Source organism: Heterocephalus glaber, unplaced genomic scaffold (assembly GCF_053883595.1).
Source record: "Heterocephalus glaber isolate CG9 unplaced genomic scaffold, H.glaber_assembly_v1.0 deba00001504, whole genome shotgun sequence".
Lineage (NCBI taxonomy): Eukaryota > Metazoa > Chordata > Mammalia > Rodentia > Bathyergidae > Heterocephalus > Heterocephalus glaber.
In genome coordinates, this window is record NW_028258324.1 from 56,146,467 (window position 1) to 56,172,500 (window position 26,034).

The 26,034-nt window shown below is 35.8% G+C and overlaps 1 protein-coding gene across 19 annotated transcripts in view; it reads right to left on the bottom strand.

Moving 5' to 3' along the window:
• The window catches only part of Pex5l (peroxisomal biogenesis factor 5 like), a 240,265-nt gene that overhangs the window by 173,423 nt on the left and 40,808 nt on the right, over positions 1–26,034 (bottom strand). For 4 of the 19 annotated variants that reach the window (XM_004834645.4, XM_004834644.4, XM_004834643.4 and 1 more), the window contains exons 1-2: positions 4,627–4,864; positions 3,127–3,198 (exon numbers count right to left, since the gene is read on the bottom strand). The exons of 5 other annotated variants lie outside the window; for them this stretch is intronic. In XM_004834645.4, coding sequence (XP_004834702.1) covers positions 3,127–3,198; positions 4,627–4,719 — 165 coding nt within the window. In that variant the 5' untranslated portion in view covers positions 4,720–4,864. Of the gene's footprint in view, positions 1–3,126; positions 3,199–4,626; positions 4,866–5,470; positions 5,685–26,034 lie in introns of those variants that run through there. 10 more of the 19 variants (XM_087186573.1, XM_087186570.1, XM_087186567.1 and 7 more) reach the window with 5 other exon arrangements.

Genomic DNA, 26,034 nt, shown 5'->3' on the forward strand with positions numbered 1-26,034 from the left:
CTATGTCAAATGTCTGGGTGTTAAGGGTGTTAAAATTTCAATTAAATACATATTCTTTCCTTACTTTCCTATGTTTGAAGTTTGAAAACCATGGGAATTTCTGTGGAAAATATGGTCTATGATCCTAATGTGATATACATAAATGACTGTGTGTGTGCGTGGTGTCTATGTGTATGCATGCATATATATATATACACATATATGTGGCACCTATTATTTTAGGACTTCCATACAAATTTAAGAATTTTCTGGCATGTTTTTATATGCATTACAAATACGTTTTGCCAATAAAATTTCACACAGTAGCACAAGATTGGCTTTTGAGACAATGCTAAATATTTCCAAAATATATTCATTTTTTCCATGTCAAAATAACAGAGTGTCATCTTTTACCCCCTTGGATGAAAGCAGCCAAGGAGAAGAAACTCCACTTTCTGTGAGGTGCTTTTGTTATTAATTTGCTTATATAAGCAAGACTGTGGGCTTTCTGTGGAAATACAAGACTTGCAAATCATATGACTGATGAAACAGCATATAGCTTACACAGCATTTGTAGAGTAACAGCATCTGAGTGATGGATTTAATGAGATTAGGTGACTTCTGCCCCTCACAGCACTCCCAATTATTTTATTTATCTTCCTTAGATTTTATTCTGGTATCGCTTCCTGAAAAAGCTACTAGCAACTCTAAAGATTGAAAAACAAATTTCTACCACGTTTCTGAAAAGATATAGATTAAGTATAAAGATTCTTGAGAAATAGTATGTAGGGCTATAGAGTTTTAACTTTATTATACACAGACAATGCACATATGTATGAATTCATCTCATGTGTATAAAACCTATGAGATGAAGCAATATTTCACTTTTGGAAAATAAACGTATTTTACACACATATGCACACATAGATACCTATCTCTTAAACTCAGATATTTTTTATAGGTTTATAAAATAATTATAGCATTTTCCCAAATATTTTCTTTGCAGTATCAACATAGTCATTGTTTCAATCTAGAATTTGCTCACGACATCAACATCAAATAATCCTCCCGATCAGGGAAGGACTTCTCTTCCTGCCAACAGCCAACACTAAAGCCAACTCATATTCATAATTACTCATTTTTTGAAACATGTTTTGACATAAATGACTCTGAAAAGCTGGGTCACTGCCAAACAATGCCACCTTGTGCAGTGGTACTGGAAAAACTGATAACCAAGGAGTCAAACGCTAACTCTGAACAAACTGAGTCCACGCTTATTTGATCCAGTAAGGAAAGTGCTGTTTTCAGACGAAGCAGGAAAGTTACTTCTGTGTTTTAAAAAATTCCTTAGCAATTAATAAAATATGTTTAGTCACAACAGCAAATTTTGTAAAAGTTACCATGAGAAAAAAAGAACCCTTAGTCTTTCTACCCTAAATATCTCAATGTATAATTCTGTAGTTTTCTGAACACCAAAATTTTGTTAAAACACAAATATTTAACAACAATAACAAAAGTAAAGAAAGTAAAAACTTTGAGGTGGAAGGTAGTAAAGAAGGAAAAAGTAAGAATTCACCATCTACACAATTAAAGAAGAAATAAAAGTAACTTTTTCAGTTAATAGAAATGTATATATATTTGTGTTCTCATAAAATACTCTCATAAAATTTGTATTTTACTAGTTTATTGGCCAGGTGGGTCCAGTTTATGGGTAGAATCAGCAGGAGATATAGATTATATAGATTATATAATTACCCAAGTAATTAATCTGGCAAAATTGTTTTGGTTTTTTTTTTGGTACCGGGGATTGAACTTGGGTCCTTGTGCTTGCACAGCAGGTGGCGAAACCATAATCTGGCAAAATAATAATTTATAGCTCAATAGAGCACTTGGGGCCCAGTACACTTAGCTTATTACCTAAGCTAACTAAAGTAAAGTATGACACTGAGTAGCAAAACACAGGACCAAATCCACACAACCCCCTACCCTGTTTCCTTAGGAGAGAGAGTGATGATAAGGCAAGAAAAATCCCAAGGCAGTTGGAGGAGACCCTGTCAGATCATATGTTCTGAACTTCCATGGAGATGCTTTGTTAGCCAGTTTTTCCCTAGAAAACCATTTTAGTTGCCTTCTTTATTCTAAGTCTAACAAACAAGTCCCTAAAGCAATTATTTCTGGCCACTACCTTCTGGTTATCATTTCCCTTTATGTCAGAAATACACAATGGTTCTTTTAATACAGTCACCATGATGCAAAACAAACTGCATGATTAGGAAATTGTCCAAATGTAATGAGATGGGCTTTCTGTAAATTAATGACTCCTTTCTTTCTAATCCTTCATCTACACAGATCCCTTTGAATTATCACTCTGTCTGAACCTGAGTTGACATCATCCTCAGATTCAGTGGCGCTTATACATTAAATAGCTATGCAGTTATCTTGTTTCCTTGATAATTAACAGAGATGTTAAGGGCTAGTGCCAATTCAGTGCCATGGGCTGGATACTCTCCACTACCTGGTAAGTCATTGTTTATGGCCTATTAAGCAGTTTTCATTTCCCCTTATTGGCCCATATAACAACCAAGCTAGAGGTTTCTCAAATTACGAGCAGTATTACAGACAATTATGTAGCCTCTTCTTTGTGTTTTAAAAATCATTTTAAAATTTACTGTAGACAATCTGAAAAATTAAAATGGACAAGATTTAGGTTTAAAGTTTTCAAATTTTTAGTGTTTTTTCTTCTTCCCTCTAAATCATATCCACTGTTTCACAAGATACACTAATGGTAGTGTTTCTCATTTTTGAAATAGTATTTTTTCTTGTTCTTATTTAAATCTTTTTTCCCAACAAAATAAATTTTCATTGTTGCTTTTTAAATTTAAGTGGAGCTTTTAATTTTCCAAAAGGTTTCTTATCTTGTTGTAGTTTCATTTCTTAACATTCTTACATACAGAACATATGTGTTGGCACCATGCAGAAGTCAGTAGGCTTAGAGGTATCATGCAGGGAAGCTTAGTTGCTGTCAGTCTGTCTCGTTATACAGGGCTCAGACAGGAAAATGCAGCTGTCAAGGAAGGGCTGAACACCCAAAAGGCTGTTAAAAATCTACAATGTAACAATAGAAAATGAATGTAAGCATTCACTTACCTGCTTTTGATCAACAATTATTTCAAGGTCTTCATCACAGCTTAGTTTTCCATATCCTTGTTCTTTACTTTTCTTGTGAAAGAATAATTTTAAATGATCATTTAGTTTCTTTCCATTAACAATCTTAATTCTTACTTAACATTTTTAAAAGACAAAAATCTTTAGCCTTGTCTTCTTGTCATGATGCCTTCCTTATCCTCCATGTCAGTCTCTCATGTACAACAGCAAATGTTTTTATTTTTAAATTACAAGCTTATAATTGTTCATTTTTTCTACTTAGATCCAGTCATCCAAATAATCTTTTTGTCAATGTTTTTATACTTTTCATTTATTCTGTAGTTTCAGAAAAGATTTTTTAACAGTTTGAGGCAAATAAGAAACTCTTTGAAGAACGCTACTGTATGTTTTAAGGACTGAAAGTTCATTTAGAATTGTACTATGCTTAAGGCTGTGACTACACAGTATCTTATTTTAATGCCTTAACTATGTTTAAGAATAAGAGAAGTATCGCACAACTCTAAAATCTTCAAATGTTTTTCAGTATAGTAATTTTTAAAAGAAGATAGACTTCAAAATTAGGTCGTTAAAAACTTAGAATACAGACCATCTTTAAAAATGTATTCTACTAGCACTTTGTTATTACTCTTTTTATTATTATTGGTCCCAATGATTGCTCCCCATCCTTTCCTCCCCATAGCAAAATCTGTAATTATAAATTGTAGAGTTAGAAAAGGACATTGGTCATGGTAATTATTTTATGGTCATGTTAAAGAAGAATAGTAGTATGTCTGAGTTCTTTTCTTCTCCCCAGTGCAACAGCTGATGGGAATACAAGAAATGTCATCTTACTCCTTCATACCAGTAACAAATAGAAAATAAAAATCACTACAAGTTAGCTTCAGTCCAAGTTAAAAAAAAATGCTTGCTTTAGATATTAACTACAACACCTATAATTAGGAGAATAATAATATTTCTTACACTTGAATCTACTGTGTGTATTTTGATCTCTATTTCATTAGGGAAAGAGACATACCCTTCAGCGACCATGATGTAAATCTTCTTTAAACTGTGGGACACAATTCTTAACTGCTTTTTTCTTTTACGACATTTCAAAAACTGAATTTACATATTTCATCTCCCCCAAATATATCTTCTATTTTTTTTTACTGTAATGCAGAAATTTCTGAATCTTCAAGTATTAGGATGCATAAATCAAATCCAAATTCCCATTCATACATTAATGAACTTAGCCACTTAGAACAGAACAGATGGCCACACTATTTCTCTCTGTTATCATTCTTGTCCTCATTTGAGGTTCCATTTCAGGATTGATGGAAAACAAAAAGAACAAGGTTGGTTTCAGTCAAGCTGACTTCCTTCCTTTCTGTCACTTTGCTTTTGTAGTCTTTCAGTCCACTGGTTGCCATAAGATATTGTCCAGAGACTCTCTAATGCAAAACATTTAGAAATGGCTTTCCAAATATTGATCTGTATACGTACCAAGTAGCTCATTTGCATGACCCGATTTCTGGACAAAAGGACATTAAGTAGAGAAGGAATGTGAGTCCTTCTATCCATTTCAGTGTCAGACATCCCAGAATTCTTTGCACCAGCGGCAGTGGCTTCATTGCCAGAACTTGCTGACCAGAGAAACACAGATCTTGCCCAACAGCAGTATTAATAATGTACAACAATAATTGAAGTACTACTGAATCACTGTCTTGACTTTGTAAACATTGTGAAATTTCTGGCTAGCACAGAGGTCTTTGAAAATTTCTTTTCCTAATGAATTTTTATTCATGCATTTTTATGCTTCCTGACTACTTCTTCCCGCTAATGTTTTAAAAAGCCCATCTTTTATTTATTACATAGTTTTTTAATTTAACCCCTTGCATATGGACTATTCAGCCTCATTGGCATAAAAGCTCTTAATTTCCCCTGTTTAACTCACCACTCCAGACTTTCTTGACAATCACTACTAATAGATAAGTCAGCACTCACAGAACATAATTCAAAATTTCAATTTCTGCCAACATCAAATTCCACCTTTCCAATTTAATCTCAACTCCTTATCTGGTACACTAGTAAATTTTCCTGGGAAGAGGCTAGGTCAGGGAAGGAAGTTATTGTCCCCAACTAAATAGAAGTTGGCATTTTGTAAGAGTGGCAGGAGGCATTTAGAGCTCTGATTTTTGTACTTAAGCCCCAGACTCCTAACAGCACACAACATTACACAGAGCCAGAAGACTTACAGTTTTACTTTAGAATTAAGCAATATTTTCTAGTTTACCCCGTAACCCCCGGGGGGATTAATCTTTTTCTAAGCCAATAATCACTCACTTACTGCTTATTTCTAGTGCGAGCATAATCCTCTTTCAAGCACTCAGCTGCCCACTTTGACTGTTTAGATCAGCCAGCCCAGGCAGGTATCTTCAGCTCTCCTCCCTCCTCCCAGCCAGGAAGCCCTGTCTTCTATCTATGCACTTTTGTCAAGCACAAAAAGCAAGTCCAGAGCTTCTGCGTGGCCATTCATATTAGCCAAAGGACTGAACTAGAAGGAGGAAGAAAGCTAATCTCTGCACTGTCCAAGTGTGAGGGGGCAGGGCTTCTGTGGGAGGAGAAGCCAGAGGGTAATCACTTCCTGTGCTCCTCCCACCTCCCTGGCCAGACACTGGAGCTGAGGATTTCAACTGAGGCAAAGAGGTTAGAGCTGTCTCTGTCCCAGCTTTAGCACACTGCCTGCTCATGGGTGATTTTATGTACAGTTCACTAAGTGCAGCTGAGGGGGAAGTGTTTGTGCAAGAGAGCTAGCGTGGTGAGCACTTTATGGTGGGAGCCAGGAAGGAGAAAGAAAACAGTCATCATTTGCTGACAATGCCTTGCTCCCTGTAAGAAGCTTTCAGCTCAAGATCGCTGTCCAAGCTCTGAAACCCCAAACAGTATCTCCCATTTTCTCACACTATTCTGAATTTTTCCTGACTAACCAGAAAGAGAACTATCTAGTTCTTTGTTAGTATTGGTAACTTTAAATATTATTCAGTTAGATTTGTAGTTTTCTTAAGAACATTGAGCTTACCCGGTAACTTTTGCTCTGTGCAGTTCTTCTTCTCTTCTTAATCCCATCCACCTCCTAGTTCCTGCCCCTTCTTTCTTTCCCCCACTTAAGTAGAATAGAAAAGTGGGTTTATTCATTTGGAATAAATAAATCATTATACTTGGAAATAATATAGGAAAAACCATATCCCGGCTGCAGACATACAATGTATTATGTAGGAAAATTTAGCAAGGACGTTAACAGCAACAAAATCTGATGGCATAGAGACCTAAGAAATGAGGTAATGTGTTCATTTCAGAATGTGAGCTTAGGGTTTAATTGAAATGGACTAGTTTTATATGAATTGAATTCAAAGGATTTTTCATACTCACTAGGAATGGCATATACATAAAAGAAATTTTGAAAGGAAAGAAATACTTGATTTAGGCAATCATACAAATTAGCCCCAACTGCAATTTTTGCCCAGCTACAGATGTCAAAATAAATGTAAAGGTTAAAGATTCTATATAAATATGTCAAAACTGTTTATTATTATTTATTCACTATTGCAATGAAGGTATATATTAGATATGGATTTATTAAAGCAAATGTCATACACATTTGTATGAATATATAATATATAATATAATTTGTATGAATATGTAATATGTAATATCTATCTATAGATATAGATATAGAGAGAATATATAATATAGCTGCAAAAAGGAAAGGCTGTCATACTGTCTTCATAATTTTCAGAATTCATTTCCTATCTTATTTCTTCACCTTAAATTTCTTCTCCAAATACTTTCCTTTCCACAGCCTGAAAACTTGCTTAGTGATTTCCTCCTGCCCATGGCTCCCTAAAAACTATTCTCTCTTCTCTCTTCACTGTTAAACTTGATAGAATGGACTGTACTCACTAGTAACAGTTCCTTCCTTTCTTTCCCTTTTTAAACCAACCACAATCAGGATGCATTACTAAATGGTCTTGCTCTCTTTCCTTAGAACAAATCAAATAGAGTATCAGTGAGAAGGTAGAGGATTGGGAAAGAAGATAACATGCTGAGAAGGTACTTGTTGAGGTTGTGATGTCTTTGGAAAACTCATCCAAGAGGAAAGATACAGTCAAGCACTGTGATATATGGATCCATATTATGAAGAGAGCTGAGGGCAGGGCACATGGATTGCTGGGGATAATTAAAATTATAGGAGTGAATGAGCTTATTAAAGAAGCAAATGTAGAGACATAAGAGATGAGGACTACAGTCAGAGTCCTGGAGAATGGTTACATTTAAAGAATGAGCACAAGAAAAGAACTTAGTAAAGGATGAGGAAGAGGAGTGGTGCGAAGTGAAGAAGGCAAACCAGTTCTGGCAAACCAGAATACAGTCAAAGGAAAAAGACTTTTAGCTAGTGTCAAATGCTGACAAGAGGTTAAATAAGGATATAAACAGCGACTTTTCTTGTGTTTGACATTGAAAGTCATGAATGACTGGGGGAGGTGTGGTGAAAATAGATGCCAGATTAAATTATTGAATATGTTGATAAGAGAGAGTGAAGGTAGTCAGAAAAGACTTATTATTCCCCAAGCAAAGCTTGAATGAAAAGAGAAAGAAGAAGCAAAAATGCTAGCTGAAAGACAAAAGATACGGGGGAAAATACTGCGAAAGTTATAATTTTTTTCCCCTTCTTCCTTATATAAAGATCTTGAGCATGTTTATAGTTTAAGAAGAAACTAGTTCTTGTGTTCTAACTCCCCCACAAAGAATGTAAACATTATGTACTGCAAATGTGTAGAGAGAGAGAGAGAGAGACAGAGAGAAAGAGAATCAAAAGATGGATGGAAGAGGGGAGAGGAAGAGAAAGGAGGTGAAAAAAAGAAGTTAGGGTGAATTATGTATATGTAGAAATTCCTTACAAGAAATGTAAACATTATGTATTACAAACATTTACTAATAAAAAAGTGAAAAATAGATGTCATAGAAAAAGAAGAGATAATTCATAAAGCATCAGATTAAGAGCATAAACTCTTTGGAGAAAAACTGTTTTTCTTTTAAAATTTATAATTGTATGGTGTATCTTTGTGGAAAAATATAGAAGAATATATACTAAATACTAAATCTTTTTCTGTGGGAGAAGAGATTATACATAAACTATATCTTTTTCTTTATAATAGGAGTATTTTTTGAAACAAAAGCGAATTTCATTCATAATCCAAAAAGGGCGCAAAATATGATTGCTTAAGAGACCCATAAAACTGCCATAGAAAAGACTCATTTAAAGACTACTTTGCCGGAAAAAATATTGGATGAGTGCTTTACCCTTCCTTTATTATGTTTCTGGGAATAAAGTGATTTTTTTAAATGTAGAAATTCATGATGTAGTTATTGCTTGTGTCCCTGGTGGCGAGTATGGTAGAATAGTGGAGTGAATGTTTTGTTTATTGCATTTAATATGCCCCATTTCCTCTTGACTCTCCCTTGTGATTTAACTTCTTGGTTCTTTGACAACATTTTGGTCCCACATCCCTTATTTTTTTCAAGATCCACAGTGTCACAAACACCACTGCTGTGGGAGCCAAAGAAACAAGGACAAGAGACAACAGGACATGAAGGAGGAGGATGTGTTTCCAAAGGCCTGGAACAAGAGTTAAAAAGATAATTGTCAAATCTCTGATTTTTCTTATATGTGGGGAAAATCAACTTTCTGAAGGGTAAATATCATTGCCACAGAGAATCATTGGCAGAAAGGCTTGTTAAATCTGGCATTAAAAAGAAACAACTTATGTTTTTCTTTTTAAAAAACATTCACAAACACACACATCCCACCCTGCCATGTGTTCATACCATGGTAAAATAGAGGAAGCCCCAGGGTTCAATCTTTGGTGTTGGATCAGGTGTGAACAAACAAAATATACAGTCAACAAACACAGTTCTAAAATTTTATTGTTAGGTGGAAGGAAATAAAAGACAACAAATACGTTGGGCTATTAAACTACATTTTAAAGCACTTGCATAACTCCAGAAATGTAGTATTTTTCAAGATTAGATTTAATTGTGTAAATAGATACTCCAGTTATTTACTAGTTGGGTAATGAAATGGCAGTGGTGCACAACATAATTTTTATTTTGATGGGCAGTCCTCATCAATCACTTTTTTTATCTTTAAGGTGGCTCTTGGTCTACAAGATAATAAATAACCTAAAAAGTTTATAAAGAGTCTTAAAAATATTTGTAATTTTCAAAAAAAAGAATTCTCTAATACAATTACCTCTTAAGATCACTCAATCTCATGTTATTTTGCAATGGCATTTTCTTAAGTATACAAATTCAATTTTAGGTGTGGACCTTCTTATATATCTTTTCCAGCATTTTATCATGAAAAGTTTCAAACAAACTGAAAACGTGAAATAATTTTACTGTGTGACCTTGTAATACCACCTATATTCTACCACTAACATTTTATTATACAGTACTTGGTTTTTTTCTTATCTATCCCTCTATCTGCTGTGACATATTTTTGAACTATAGTTCACACTATCACATTTCTACACCTACTTTCTTCAAGGTTTTATTTAATTTTAAAAACTCAAAGCTTCAGTAAGTTCTCAAAATAAGTATATTTATTTTGTACACTTAAATGTTCAGGATCTGTTTTTTTATTTGGAAAGCAAATTAGTGAACTATATTTCAAGCAGTAAGTGCCAGTGATAGGTACTATTACTAGGATTAGGGAAGAGGATTTCTGATCAAAGGGCTGGGATTTTTATAGTTCTTAGTCAAAAGCAAATATCAAACAATTCAACTTTTTGAGACAAATGCATGGCAGTTTGAATTGATATTAATTACTTTGTCCTTACTTTTATATCCTTTGATCATAAATGTTTTCAGCATATAAGAAAAACAACAACTTCACTTTACTGTGAGCTACATTGTAAGTATTTCCCTATGGTACACACACAAAATGCAGCAAGCCTCAGGACAAGATCAGGATGAATAGCAGCTACTCAGAGGGGTCTCAGTGGCTTTAAGGAACAGTACTTGAGTGGCATAGTGAGATCAAGTAGGCAGAAAACAAAATTTAGACTTGAAATTTCAGTGATGTCAGATTCAGCAATGTTCTACATTATTCAGAGGCGAATAAGTAAACTCTTGACCCTCCCTCACCCCCAAAGCCAAAGAAAACCATATTCAAAGAAAAAAAGCAAAAACAATCTTTTTTACAGAAAATTCTGAATCCAATTTTTCTTTAAGCTGGAAGGTTCTTTCTATACAAAAAACATTTTTCCCACTCCCTCTGGATTTAGTTTAACTAGATGCTGTAAATGCAGTGGTATGGCATGTGATGACTGATGCATAATGTTTTTTGCCTGAAGACATTAATAATTGAAAAATTATATATTTTAACCTGGTCGTCTCTTGGCATTATATAGTCTTGGAGCTGTTTACAAGGGAAGGTGAAACTAACAAGCACCCCCATATGGTGGTTTTACACTTGCCGTCATTCACATAACAGGGCTGGGTGGCTGTTGGTGTAAGAGAATAAGGAGTTCAGAGAATGGACTTAGTACTTTGGATTCCCAAATGGGAAGTGCACACTATCACATAAAAATAACCCCCACCCTGGTTATGAAGAAAAGGGCAAACTATACATTGTATATTTTTGCAGGCTGACAACAAGAAATAATCTATTTAAAATTAAAACTTGTTGATTGGTGTTCTGCTTCAACATCATTGTTGACATTATTTTTTATTCTTATCTGCATTGGCCCTGTTTGATGGGGGAGGAAACCTTGTGACATCAATCTCAAGGCCAGGTGCACTTATTATTCACTTCTCCTGTGGCTCTGTTTTCTTCTCACTGGCAGCCAGCACACCTGGCTTCCCACACCTGCTGCTGACTTAAAAAAGCCAATTAATCTGTATATCATGCATCATGATTTTATGTCCTTGTTAAGTAAAATTGCAATCTTTTTAGTTTAGTAAAGGAAAGACAACCCCTAGCTGCTTCTCTAAGCATTTCATATATGAAAGGCATTATTTCTCTATTTTCGTACCTTCTCTAAGCCAGCACATGTTTTTGACACAGTTGATATGTAAATTTTGTTTCTGACTTTTTTTTTTTTGGTACTGGGGATCGAACTTGGGTCCTTGTGCTTGCGAGGCAAGCAGTGGAACCACTGAGCTAACTCCTCGGCCCTGTTTCTGACAAGAGCCAACCCAAAGTTTGTACTTCATCTCTAAAATTCATGCAGAAACTGAAAGTTATTTACCTTTAAGCTCCGTCTATGTGACTGACAACCCATATTTCTGTTATGGCTCAAGTGACTTTTGATTTTTTAAGATTGCATATGGATCTGCACATAGCCACAACAGCTTAGAATAAATCTTATCTGCTCCTGACAGGGAAAACATTTTCTGGAGGTGTAAGTCACTGCTCTACCTTCTGAGCTCTCCCATGGCCTTGAGAACTGCAGGCACCGTAACTCAATACCTCAGTTCTTGCTGCTTCTACATCCATCTCTCCATGGCCTCTTCTGTTCATTCCTTTACTCTAATAACTTATAAATTCATGATGATCAAAAGCATGGGGAAGTCTGGGTTGCTCTCCACTTTCTTTATGAATAAGGGCTTCTGGGATAGTATTAGAGGGAGCTTCTTCCACTCACAGGTTGTTTAAGGAAAAAAAGATCTGGGGCCACAAATAATTTATCCACTGAGCATGTAATAATCAGCTAATAAATTAAAACTGAGTCCAGAAGACACGTGGTCAATTCCACATGGTTTACACTCCTTTTGCATAAACATGAACAGCTTGCTTGATGTAGGAGATATTATTGCTAGTGAGTGGAAATATGGTCCTGTAGCTTATAAAGAAATGCAAAGTTTGAATAATTTATATAAAGTACTACCATCAACCAAGTTCAGAATTCTGTGAATCTTTGGCTCAAGACAAAAGGAATTTGATGTCTAGAAATTATGCAGTTGTGTTATGAAGGCAAAATTAGTTTGAGAAAATGCAAGATAAGATGTATCCCAATGTCAGACTTTCAAATATCTGATGAATTTATTTAGGCAAAGTTACTTTAGTCTGGAACAAAAGATACCTTGTGATCATGTTTTTATAACTAAGGATACCAATATGGTCAAGGGTTACCATCACCAAAATGTAATAGAGAGTGGATGACCTTTGACATTTTGAGTAAATATGATATCCATTACTAGAAAAAATAAACACTAATGGGTTCAAATATGTTTGTTGTTTTGGTACTTTGTTGGCTTTCATAGGCACTTCCATATGAGTAAATCAGCTGATAAAGAAATGTTCTTCAAAAAATGAACAAACCCTTCTTTATTTGGTAATCAGATGAGGGAGACATGGCAAACTTTTTGAATATGGTAATTTCATTTTTCCTTGGCACAAGTTAAGAGTATGTTTATTTTATTTTTATACTTTAAACATTTTATACTTTAAAGTCAAATATATTAATAAAATTTTATTTTAATATATTCTATAGATTAAAATATTTTTCATTAAATATTTTCATAAGTTAGTTTTCATGAGAGTCTTACGTGTCATGTATAAGGCAATAATGTGACAAATTTTGCTATATTTTGGTATAGTTTATCGCTACATTATAAGTTTCTTGAGGTCATGGACTGCATTCATTCTGTACATATTTTTGACTACTTACAATGCGTTTGTTATATTCTGAGGCTCTGGAGCACACAAAGCTAGTTCAGTAAGCCCATTGGGAAGAGAGGTAACTAGAGAAGCCACAGTGAAAGTGTGAGGTGCCCACAGCAAAGGATAGGGGTGTGAAGGATGCACTAGGACTTTGCCTGGGGCTAAGGCCAGGGAAGGTCTTGTCAAAGAGGTGCTGGGGTGTGAACAATGAATAGGAGCTGTCCAGATGTATGTGGGCTGGGTGAGGGGTGGAGGCAGGCATGCCAAAGAGCCGCACAGAGGGCAGACTAACAGGTGAGTGTTGGTGAGGCCTTCTAGCATCCGAGAGGAGGACGTGGAGGTGGAGCAGAGTAAAGCTTTAGGGAGTGATGATGCAAGATGAGGCTGGAGAGGAAGGCAGGGACTTAAGAATCACATGAGGAATTTGCTCTTAATCTCAAGGGCAGAGTGGACCCATTGGAGGTTTCAAGCAAGAGAGTGACATTATGAGACTGGTGCTTTAAGAAGCCCAGTTGGGTGAAACGATGGGAAATGAGCTGGAGGAAAGAAGGCTGGAGGCCAGGAGAGCAGCTGGGAGTCACTGAAGTGGCCAGTGCACAGCAGCCAGGAGTCTTGGAAGACACAAGTTGACGGAGATGGCTGACCAACTGCACAATGACATGCTTAATTCGTCCCTGTGTATCATGAGACGTCTTTTTCAGTGCTGGCTACTATAAAGAGATAAAAGCATCCATAATTTCTGAGGTCAGGAATTAAATTTGCAACAATAAACATATTGTTAGAGACTAACTCAACTTCATGATATATAAAATTATTTCGGGAGAGACTTAGTGAAATGAGTAATGAGAGAGAGAGAGAGACAGAGAGACAGAGAGAGAGAGAGGACTCTAACAGAATAAAATCATACTTAGTGAAGGATACATATTTTTATACTCTGTAAGTCTGAAGCAATATCTAAACTTTTTTCTTTTTTCTTTTTGCTATTTGACAAAACAAAGAGAGTCTGTTCCCAAGCATACAAAGTGAAATTGTTCAGTGCTGTGGAGCATATAGAAGGAGTTATTGTGGTCTTTGAATGTCAACAACAGGCATTCTTTATGGAAATCTACAAACTGAACTGAGCAGGGAGTGGAAAATATTGAAAAGAAATGTATTTACTTAAGTGCATTTGCAGTATCATCAAAGCTAATGTGTTTTTAAAAGTACTGAGATGGTACATTTAAGGCTTGCAGTTGTGGGTGTGTTTAAAGAGCCAAGTAGTTGCTTTGATTGTACTTTATTTTTAATCTTGTCATACGGTAAAACTTCATAAAGGGGGAGACTGAGTAAGATAAGATGGAGCAAGGGAGAGCTGACTAAAATATTCATCTTCTCACAATTTGAGGAGTCTTGCATCTTGGGAAGAACATTTTTTATTGATCTTAGGAAATAATTACAGGTTACATGAGCGATACTGAAGGATACTTGTCTACTTGTAAGCATACTTCAGAGCTACAGAATGATCACAGCATCACACTGAATATAGATGATTATTGACAGTCTTCCCTTCATGATTCCAGTCTTTGTTTCCCACCCCCTTTTTTCCTCTTTGGGAATCAAATTCCAAAGCTCAGATGCTTCTCTTATGGAGATGTTTACAACATTTTAAAAGAACAATCAGAAAAACTCCTTGAACAATAGAGAGAAGAAAAGTTATAGTGATGAAGAGCACGACGCTCGGAAGACTCTTCTTGCAGTGTCTGATTAGGGTCCTAAAGTGACCAATAAGTTCCTAACACAGTACAGAGAGACAGAAGAATGGCTGATACTCACTAACTGCAAATGCATCTTTGGAAGTAAATACAGACTTTGACAAAAAGTCTTTTAAAATTTCCTGCTCTCTTGTAAAATGATCCTGGATGGGTGAGGTTGGGGACATGAAACAAGGCTGAAATAAGGAACAGGTTAGATAGTATCATGCCTCAAATAGGAAAACGTTTTTAATACTTCTAACATACTACCTTCTCCTTAAAATAAATGCTGTGTGCTTATCACATTGGAGGTTATCAATAATTGGTTTTTAAGAAAAAAATTTCCTTTATGACAAAAAAGAAAGTGTTGTTCCCATCACTCTTAGCCTCTTTCACTGATTCTTGATACTATTACAAAGAAAAGTTAGATATGACTGCTTTCAAATTAGTGTTTATAGTCAGACACATGTATGTACTTAAAAAGTTACATATATATTAATGTATGCATGTTCATTTATGACATGTAATTGTAGTATAAAAAATAACCTCCTCTTTTTACTCAACAATATATTGAGTCCATACTTTTCATGTCAATACAGATCCATAGCTCATCCAAATTTACCTGACATTAACAGTTTTTGTTAAGAAAGTTTAAGAAATTCTTAAAAAGTATCAGAATAAAGAATCCACTTAACATCAAGGGATAATAATAGTACATAAGTATTATCTGTAGAGCTCTGGTAGGTCCTAAGAACCTTGCAGGTGGCTGAGGAACTGAAAACTTTTTATAATAGAACTATGATATTTCTTGTCTTTTTCACCATGTTGATATTTGCACTGGTGGTGTAAAAGCAGTGTTGGCCAAACTGTTGGCACAAATCAAGTTGGTGACACCAAGCTGTACTAGTTGGGAGCTGAAGTAGACATCTTAAAATAATAAAATATCATTTGTACTTGACAGGATGGCTGGCATATGAACTATATTTACTTAAACAAGAATCTGACATGTTTTCTCCTGAAAATAAATGAAAAAAGCCATTCATCTCAAAGCCAAAATTCATGCTTTCAACAGAAATTAGAGTTTGGGAAAATTTGTATCTGACATTGATAGTTTCTTTCCAATGAGATGAGAGGTGATATTAATGAAGTACTTTTTAATATTGCATAATGAAGTATGGCAATATTGGAAGATATGAACCAATATTTTCCAAATAAATCTACCATGTTACCAAAAATCATACAGGAGTTAAAGATTCACTCAAAATGTAAGGCAGAACAATGGATTTTAACATGAAAACTACACAAGGTTCATTGACAAGGCTTCAGATTTCACTTTGCTGTTAAACTTTGAGTAATAATATTTTCTGGTTTTGATGTGGTATCAAAGAATATCCACAATTATTTGAAAAGTCTCCTAACGTGCCTTTTCAAATGTAAGTTTGCGTAAAGATGAATTTTTCTTTTTGTATTTCAAAGGAAAAAAGAATACAGCAACAGATTAAAGGCAGAGGCAGATATAATAATCTAATTTTTTTCTATTAAGCTTTATATTGAAGAGATTTGCAAAAATGTAAAGCAATGCCAAAGTCACTGGGACTTTGAAAATTGCGGGTTTTTTTTTAAACAAAAACTTTGTATCAATACACATTGCTTGTTATTGCTACTTTTCAATGAACTACTGTGTAAAAAGTTAAATTTTTTGTTTTCTTTTCTAATAGTAAATACAGACAGATATAATCCACATAAACAAGAACTCTTTGGGGTCTTCAATATTTTTAAGGTACTTAAATGAACGTTTGAAACCACTGCTGTCTAGAAAGAATGCAAACTTTTCCTTAAGGTGGTAGAAAAACTACCTTTGAAAATTAGTCTTTTCTCTCCTAAAAATGATAATGTCAATTTATTTCATTTAGATTTTGATGAACAATTCTATAATAGGCCAGGTCAAAAATTATCCATTTAATCTTATAATAAATAGCTTAATGTTATTTAGCATATGTTTGAATTATACTTAATGGCAATAGCTTTAAAGTTTGTGAACACTTTAATTATCACAGGCAATTCCATAAAGGTAGATGTTAAACTCCTCAATTAGAGTTGAGGAAATGGATTCTAAGAGAAAGAAAGTACCTTTCCCATCTATAAAATGCTAGAACACAGAATCAAATTTAGGTCTGTTGATTATGTTTTTGTACTCTTTTTACATCTTTGGGGGGAAAAACTGAGCCTTTTGGTTATCATCAACATAGATAATGCAGTTCACTTATTGCCGAATAGATACAAGGGCTGGGTACCGAGATCCTTTTTGGATTTAGGCATAGCTCTTGACTTCTGCTAGGCCATTACTATATAAGAAATATGGAGAATAATATATTCCAAGGCATTTTAAAGTAGTGCTTAGTGTATAATAGTCTTTGTTGTTATTACTTTTTCTTCTTACCACAGCAGTGTAACCCTGCACATGGCCAGAGTAGTTTTGCTTTTACCCAACTCTTAGGTCAAATATGAAAGTGCTCGGTCAATAAGACAGAAGTAGATGAATGGCATATGAAAAAATTCAGAACAATGGCAGGGCTGAACAACAGCAGAAATGCGGACTCTTCCAGGCTGGCAGCCAAAGGTCATTCTATATATAGTGCTAACCTGCACCTCAGCTCTGTGTTCATATTTAGAGGTGACCGTGTAGGTCAATACATCATTCTTCTGCTTGCATCAACTGGCCCAAACTAGCTTTTAGTGGCTGCCGCCTGCAATGACTTCTTCCCTGTCCCTACCTGAGCCACATCAAAAGTCTTAAAAATCCAGAGAGGATAATACAATCTCAACTTAAAGCCTTCTTCCCACGTTTTCCTAGTGAGTCTTACTGGCTTCACAGATGGAGCTTTTCTCTCTCCAGTCCCTTCAGGTTGACAGTGCCATTTGGATGACTCATTTGGATGAGATTAGCCCTTTCTACTTCACCTTGGTCTCACTCAGTTGCACACAAGACAACCTGATGCTGGTCCAGGCTTTTGGGCCCATTTGTAGCAGCAGAAAGATTCAGCACTAGGAGGAAAGGAGGCCCACAGTGTGAAAGCATGGAGCCAGATTTCCTGGAGGCCTATGCAGGAGCTATGCTGGTTAGTTTCTGCTGGGAATTGGGGGAGAAGGTGAGCCAAGTTCTGGCAGCTAAGGGAAGAAAAATATATGCTGGACAAAGACTTTGTATATTTCATAATATTTAACTCTCCCAATAGTACCAAGAGTTTGTTTATATTTTTCCTGGTTTTCAAATAAGTAAAGACAAAAATCCTAAAAGTACTTTTTCTAGAGTTATGTCCATGGTCAAATAATCTATAAGTGACAGAACAGAATTAGCATCAGTGGTCTCCCAACCTCAAGGGTTGGATTCTTTTCAGTCCAGGTCCCTACTTTCAGCACATTTCCATTTGATTGAAAGTTGGCATGACATAATGCAAAATTGATGAACTAAAACAAGGGAAAAAGTCAATGATCCTTTAGTGCTTTTCTAGATATAAATATCCAATTTGGAGACACAGTGGAGTAGTATGAAGTCAGTTCCTAAGGTCAGATGCTGAGTTTAATACCAACTCTAGCTTTTCGCTGCCCAGTTGAACTAATTATCCCCGCTAGCTCTAAGTTTCCTCACTCAAGAATAACAGCAGAACCTATCTTCTTGAATCATTGAGGAAAAACAATTCAAATACATGTAAAGTGCTTAGAGCAGTGCTTGACACATTTAATAACACTCAGTAAATATTATTAGTCGGTGTCCTTCCTTCCCTCCCTCCCATCTTGGTTCCCTCCCTCCCATCTTGGTTCCCTTCCTCCCTCCCTCTCTCCTTCCCTTCCACTCTTAATCTAACAAGTTGAGTTGACAGTGTGTATAACCACTAAACAATCTTTCTATTGAGATGGGAAGACTCACCAAAGATGGCTCAGAAACTCAATGATGAAGTTTAAAGAAAAAAGATTACTGGGATTTAAAAATAGAACGTGGTGAGAAGCAATCTTGCTGTGTCAACTTTTAGAATGCTGTACTGAGAAAATCCAGCGCAGCTTTATTTTAAGAAGTCCCTGAATGGCTTTGTTGCAGTACATGGATGTATCAGAGCATCCCCTTGATGGTTTGCTTTCTTGTGAGCCTAAAACCAAGCACTATGAAGAGTTCTGGCCTCCTCAACCCTCCTACCTTCAACCTTACAGAAAGCCAACCAAACCAGACTCAAGTGTGGCTGTCAAATAACTGGAGCAGAAGCCCAGCAGGGTCTCTGTCACTACCTCTTTTGAAGTTCCCCTCTTTGTTGAACCTTCTTTGAACACAAACTGGATTTTTTATACTGCATTTCAGGCATGGTGCAAAATATTAAGGATACAAAAAAAGCTACAGATGGTGGATTTGGAAAGTAGGTAGCAAAGAACTTTGGTCTGTCACTGTCTGGGTTCTAGCCCTGTGTTTCTTTAATCACTTTTTTGTTATGGACTTGGCCATTTCCACTCTTTTGAGCTCAGTTCTTCCATTTGTGAGGGTTTATACTGGATGATTTTTAACACTGCTAATTCTTTGATTTCTTTTTTAACTGCCAAGAAGTCAGTTAATTAGTAATTTTGTAGCAATTAAGAAAGAATATCATTCTTAGTTAGAGCAAGAAGCTAACCTTGATAAAACATTCAAATGCATATATCATTAATTCAAATACTGAGGAGGATTTAGTGTCTTCTTCAGGCTGCTATGACACTTTCCCCATATTTGTGAGACTTAATATTCTTTGTAACCAACAGAAACAGCAGCAAGACACCTAAATCTTTATGCTAGCACAATAAGTAGAAAAAGGTGAAATTGGATGTGTAAATGTGTTTTGCAATAAAGATGATGCTGATGCTCAATTGTTTTTGGGTGTATTAATTCCTTCAGTAATAGGAATCAGGCAATGCAGTGTATAATTCAAGGAATGAAGTGTAAATTGAACACACAAATGCAGTCAGGGGCTGTCAGGTAACCAGCCTGAAAGGAGGATTCAGCAAGATTGGAATTGCCAGTGTTCAGCAAGTTGGTCATTATATAGAAATGAACTTGGATATATATTCCTTGTATTATTTTAGAACATTTTTTCCTGAAAAATTAGTAAAATGCCATTATCAAGTTAAAAATTTAAAGCTCAAGAATGTATATATATATATATATGTATGTATGTATGTATGTATGTATATAGTCACAAACATTGGGGACAGACTTGGCATGCTTTGTCTAGTATTGGAATTCACTTGAATATTCTTGTCCTAATCATCTAATCTTTCCTTTCATTTACTAATACATCTTTCATTCTAATACATCTCAGTAACTGTTGAACATTCAGGAGACACGGAGATGAATTAGGCCAGTACTCTATTCTCCAAAATCTATAATCTCCAGGGGAAACTACTTTCAAAAATTTCCCATTCCATATTGTGAATAGATTGTCAACAGTTATTTTAGAATTGTTCATGGTAGGATCTTTTAAAAATGTAGTCAAACAGATTTAAAATTTGTTACTAAATAGGTGTTTTTTGATTGACAATGTAACCCGCAAGGTTTAAATAAACTTCTACTACTTAGAAGTGAAACTTAGAGTTATACTGCATGCAATATAAAATGTTACAAATAGTTTACATTGGCATAGCATGTTAGTGTTTGCTAAATTATTAATCTGTTTATACTTGAGCACATATAGCCATTTTATTCTCATAATAATTCTATGAGGTAATAATAATAGCTAACATTATTATGAGGAAGAGAGGCATATTCTAAGTATTTTGCATATATGAGAACTTTATTATCATTATACAGGTGAAGATATTGATGAAAAGAGTTTAAGTAGCTTTCTCAAGGAAGATCCTGGGTTTAATTAAATAAAAATAGTCAGGTTCTGTTTAAAGAGATCCTAATACAATTGGTCGGGGGTAGGATTGGACACTAGTATTTCTTTTCAAAAGTAATTACTTTCACAAAACTCCTTAGGTGATTTGCTAAAGGTTGAAAATTACATGGCCAAAGCTAGTGCCGCCTAGCTGAGCAGTAGTTTACAATCAAAACAATCACATTTCTGTCTAATGTAGGAAATGATTAAATCCTAGGAAATGTAGAAAGGCTAGAGACCTCATGAAATCCAAGTCTACTATGTTAAGAAATTGGCTGAATTATGCAGGGCAGATTTAACAGTGTCTGTGCTAAAGGTGAAGACAGCAAAAAGGGAGCATGTGGGCCCCTTGAGTACTATATGTTCTTAGTCTTAACTGCTCCCTGCACATAACAGCAGCTTGATAAAGTACAAACTGATGCACTGAAATCCTGTTTGGCACAATTTCCTAAATATGGGGATGTGCAATTGGAGAGTTGTCCCATCTGTTGTGCCACAGGGGTGGTTAAGTGTAATTGTCCACTTAGTGGACAGATTAGTATTGTTCCTGGTCATTTTTAGGGCTGGGTAGGGTAAAGTCAAATCATGTGGGAAAATCAGAATCTTGGAGCCTGGAAACTTGGGTGGAATGCCAAAACTGCATTCCATATCAGGAAAGTGTTCCAGAGAGCACACACAGAGGTAGAAATCATCAGAGAGAACCAATGGGATAAATGAGCAGGCATGGTTAGGGACTCAGGATTCATGTGCAGGGACAGCCAAACATGATTCTTACATATTTTTCATTTGAAGGAATGTGGCCAGTTTTCAAACACTTGCCCTTGCTCACCTGAAAACTCAGTGTTCTTAAATCCAGGCCATTCATTTTCTTCTTTGTTTTGGTTATAATTTGAGAGTTTACCTAAATTACATATCACAGTAGATAGAGTATTTGGACACACCAATGTACCAGAAAGCAGCGTAGTTGACAGAGGGCTAAGCAATACCTTTGAATTTCTTTACCTTGAACTGTACGGATGAACCTACAATACGAGAGCAACAAAACTGTGGGTGCTCATTTCTAAGGGGCCACAGCTATGTAGGTAGTGCTTCTTTAATCATTACATGAAAACCGATTGATGCCACAGCGGCTACTCTCTCTCAAAGCCATCATATGGTCCATATATAATATGTCCTCCCTATCACAAGAAATGAAATGCTTTGAACTTTTCAGTCCTGCTATTCTGTTTTTAAAAAATAGCTTATTAATTTTATTGGTACATTTAAGGTATACAGTATAATGATATTCGTCATTGGAAATTTGCACCTTTATATAATCACCCTTGGTTATTTTTTTCCCCCTTCCCCTGCCCTCCCTTCAACCCCTCCACCCTCCCTATCTACAAACACTTTGTTTCCATTTTTTCTTTTTCTCACATTAATTCCATTCCCTACTTTCTTTTCCCTACCCCTCCCACTTCCCCTTCCCCTTTGCCCCTTTTCTTCCTATTTCACATTATCTAGTATACCTTTTAGTCCTTATTTACACTTTCAGTTTCTCACACTAGAAAAACTATACGGTATTTACACATATGCCCTATTTATTTCACTTAAGAGTATGGCCTCAATGTGCATCCGTTTAGCTATAAATGTCTCTAGTTTCTCATTCTTTATGGCTGAGTAATACTCCATTTTATTTAAAAAAAACACATTTTCTTTATCCAGTCTCCAGTTGATGGGCAATTGGGTTGTTTCCAAGTTCTAGCTATCATGAATTGTGCTGCTGTGAACATGGGTGCACATATATCACTGTGGTACAATTATTTTAATTCTTTGGGGAAGATACCCAACAGTGGAATAGCTGGGTCAAATGGGACTTCCAGTCCTAGTTCTTTGAGGTATCTCCATACTGATTTCCACAGTGGTGGCACCAGTCTACACACCCATGAGCAGTGGAGCAGTGTTCCTCTTTCCCCACAGCCCTGCCAGCATTTGTTATTGATTGATTTCATGATAGCAGCCATTCTTTCTGGGGTGAGGTGGAATCTCAGTGTTGTTTTCATTTGTATCTCTTGAATGACCAGTGATGTTGAACATTTTTTCCTATGTTTATTTGCTATTTCTACTTCTTTGTCTGAGAAATATCTGTTCAATTCAGATGCCCGTTTAAATTTGGGAGGTCTGATTTTTTAAAGCTCTTTACAGATTCTAGATAGTAGACCTTTGTCTGAGGGACAGCTGGTGAAAATTTTTTCCCACATTGTGGGTTGTCTCTTCACACTGTTGGTGGTTCCTCTTGCTGTGTGGAAGCTTTTAAGTAAGAAGAGGTCCCACTTGTTGATTGTTTGTGCTAGTTTACAGGCAACTGAGGTTTTGTTCATAAAATCTTTTCCTACACCAATGGCTTCAAGAGTTGTACCTAACCTCTGTTCCAGATGGTTTAGTGTTTATGTTTTAACATTCAGATCTTTAATCCATTTTGATTTTAGTTTAGTGAATGGTGAGAGATATAGGTCTAGGTTTAGTCTTTGGCAAGTTGAAACCCAATTTTTCCAGCACCGTTTATTAAAGAGCATGTCTTTCCTCCAGTGAGGCTGTTTGGCTCCTTTGTCGAAGCTGAGGTGGCTGAGTGTGTCTGGAGTTGTTTCTGAATCTTCTAATCTGTTCCACTGGTCTTCAGGTCTGTTTCTTTGCCAGTATTATGCTTTTTTTTTTTTTTTAATCACAGTAGCTTTGTAGTATAGTTTCAAGTTGGGGATTGTGATACGCCGTACCATGTCTTTATTGCCTAGAATTGCTTTTGCTATTTTAGGTCTCTTCTTCTTCCAAATGAATTTTTGGATTGTTTTCTCCAGGTCTGTAAGTATGCTGCTGGGATTTCAATTGGGATTGCATTGAATCTATATAGCAGTTTTGGAAGTATGGCCATTTTCACTATGTTGAGTCTTCTTATCCAGGAGCAAGGGATGTCTTTTCATTTTCTGATATCATCTTCAATCTCTCTTTTCAGAGTGCTATGGTTTTCAGAGCAAAGGTCTTTGATTTCTTTCCTTAGGTTGATTCCTAGGTATTTCAGTTTTTTGGATGCTATTGTGAAAGGAATAGATTGCCTCGTTTCCCTCTCAGTGAGTCTGTTTTTTGTGTACAGAGAAGCTATTGATTTTTGTGTGTTGACCTTTATCCAGCTACTTTACTGAATTTGGTTATTAAGTCTAGAAGACTTTTGGTGGAGTTCTTAGGGTTTTCTATATAGAGTATCATGCCATCTGGAAATAATGACAATTTGACTTCATTTCCTGTCTTTATTCCTTTTATTTCTTTCTCTTGTTTAATTGTCGTGGTTAATGTTTCCAAAACTATATTGAACAGGAGTGGTGATAGTGGACATCCTTGTCTTATTCCTGGTTCTCGTGTGAAGGACTTCAGTTTTTGACCATTTAGTATGATATTGGCTGTTGGTTTTTCATAGATGGCTTTTATCAGATTGAGGTAGAGACTGTCTATTCCAATTTTTTGTAGGGTTTTTATCATAAATGCATGTTGGATTTTGTCAAATGCTTTTTCGGCATCTATTGAGATGATCATGTGGTTTTCATCCTGGGATCTATTGATACAGTGTATTATATTGATTGATTTACATGTGTTAAACCATCCTTGCATCCCTGGGATGAATCCCACTTGGTCAGGGTGTATGATCTTCTTCATTCTATTTGTCAGTGTCTTATTAAGGATTTTTGCATGTATGTTCATTAGTGAGATTGGCTTATAGTTCTCTTTTTCAGTTGGGTCTTTCTCTGCTTTGGGAATAAAGGTGATGCTTGCTTCCAGGAATGAATGTGGGAGTATTGCTTCCCTTTCAATTTCATTGAAGAGTTTAAACAGTAGTGGCAGTAGTTCTTCTCTAAATGTCTTGTAGAATTTGGCAGTGAAGACATTAGTAAGTTTGTCCTGCTCTTTTTTATCTAGAAGCTTGAGGTTCGGCATCAGGTTGTTTAATTGGGCTCGCTCTGTTTTCCTAATATGAGTATTCACTGCTATGAATTTCCCTCGTAAGACTGCTTTCATTGTGTCCCACAGATTCCGATATGTTGTATCGTCATTGTCATTTAATTGTAGGAACTGTCTGATTTCTTCTTTAATTTCCTCTGTGACCCATTGGTTATTCAGAAGAGTGTTGTTCAATTTCCATGTGTTTATGAAATTCTTGCGGTTTCTTTTGCTATTGATCTCCAATTTCATCACACTATGGCCTGATAATATACAGGGGATAACTTTAATTCCTTTGTACTTACTTAAATATGTTCCATGAATGAGTATGTGGTCTAGTTTGGAGAATGACCCATGTGCTGCTGAGAAGAATATGTAATCTCATTTTGTGGGGTGGAACACTCTGTAAACATCTGTTAAGTTCATTTGTTCAAGAGTTTGATTGAGTTCTAGTATTTTGGGTTTTTTTGTCTAGTTGATCTATCTATTTGTGGCAGTGGAGTATTGAGGTCCCCCACTACCATTGTATTAGTGTTTATTTGATTTTTCATGTCCATTAGTATTTGTTTTATATAGTTGTGCACACTAGTGTTTGGTACATATATGTTTATTATGATGGTCATCTCTTCCTGTTGGATTGTTCCCTTTACAAGGATGTACTGTCCTTCTTTGTTTCTCTTAATCAATGTTGGTTTGAAATCCACTTGATCTGCATAGAGGATAGCTACTCTTACTTTTTTTCGGGTTCCTGTCACATGGGGTATTGTTTTCCACCCTTTAACTTTCAGTCTATGAGTTTCCTTTTGAATTAAGTGTGTTATGCAGCATATTGTTAGATCTTGCTTCTTGACCCCTTCTGCCAGTCTATTTCTTTTGATTGGTGAATTGAGACTGTGAACTTTGATGGTTATAACTGATATGTATTGACTTATCATTGTCATGACTTTTTCTTTTTGTTGGATTCTCCCCCTTTGCATTTAATTTGTTGTTGTCCCTGATGGATTCATTCTGCTCGGCTTCCTGGGTTTGTGATTCTTATTGTCTTTTCCTAGGATATTGTCTAAAATTTTTTGAGTACTGGTTTGGTATTCATGAATTTCCTAAGATGCTCTTTGCCATGAAAGTATCTTATTTCTCCATCAATTTTGAAAGATAGTTTTGCAGGGTACATCAATGTGGGTTGGAGGCTGTTTTCCTTTAGGGCTTGGAATACGTCACTCCAAGCTCTTCGTGCCTTGTGGGTTTGTGTTGAGAAGTCTGCTGTGATTCTTATGTGCTTTCCTTTCTATGTGATTTGTTTCTTTTCTCTATCTGCTTATAGAATTTTGTTCTTCTGTTGGGTTTCTGGAATCTTAACTATTATATGCCTATGTGAAGATTTTTTTTGGTCATGGTGGTTGGAGTCCTATATGCCTCACTTATCTGTACGTCAAGTTCTTTCCCCCTGCTTGGGAAGTTTTCTGCCATCACTTTTGTGAACAGGTTTTTTAATGTCTTCTGCACTCTCTCCTGTTTCTTCATTGAGTCTGATCAGTCTTATGTTATTCTTCTTTGCATCGTCTAGCAGCTGCTGGATTGATTTCTCATGTTC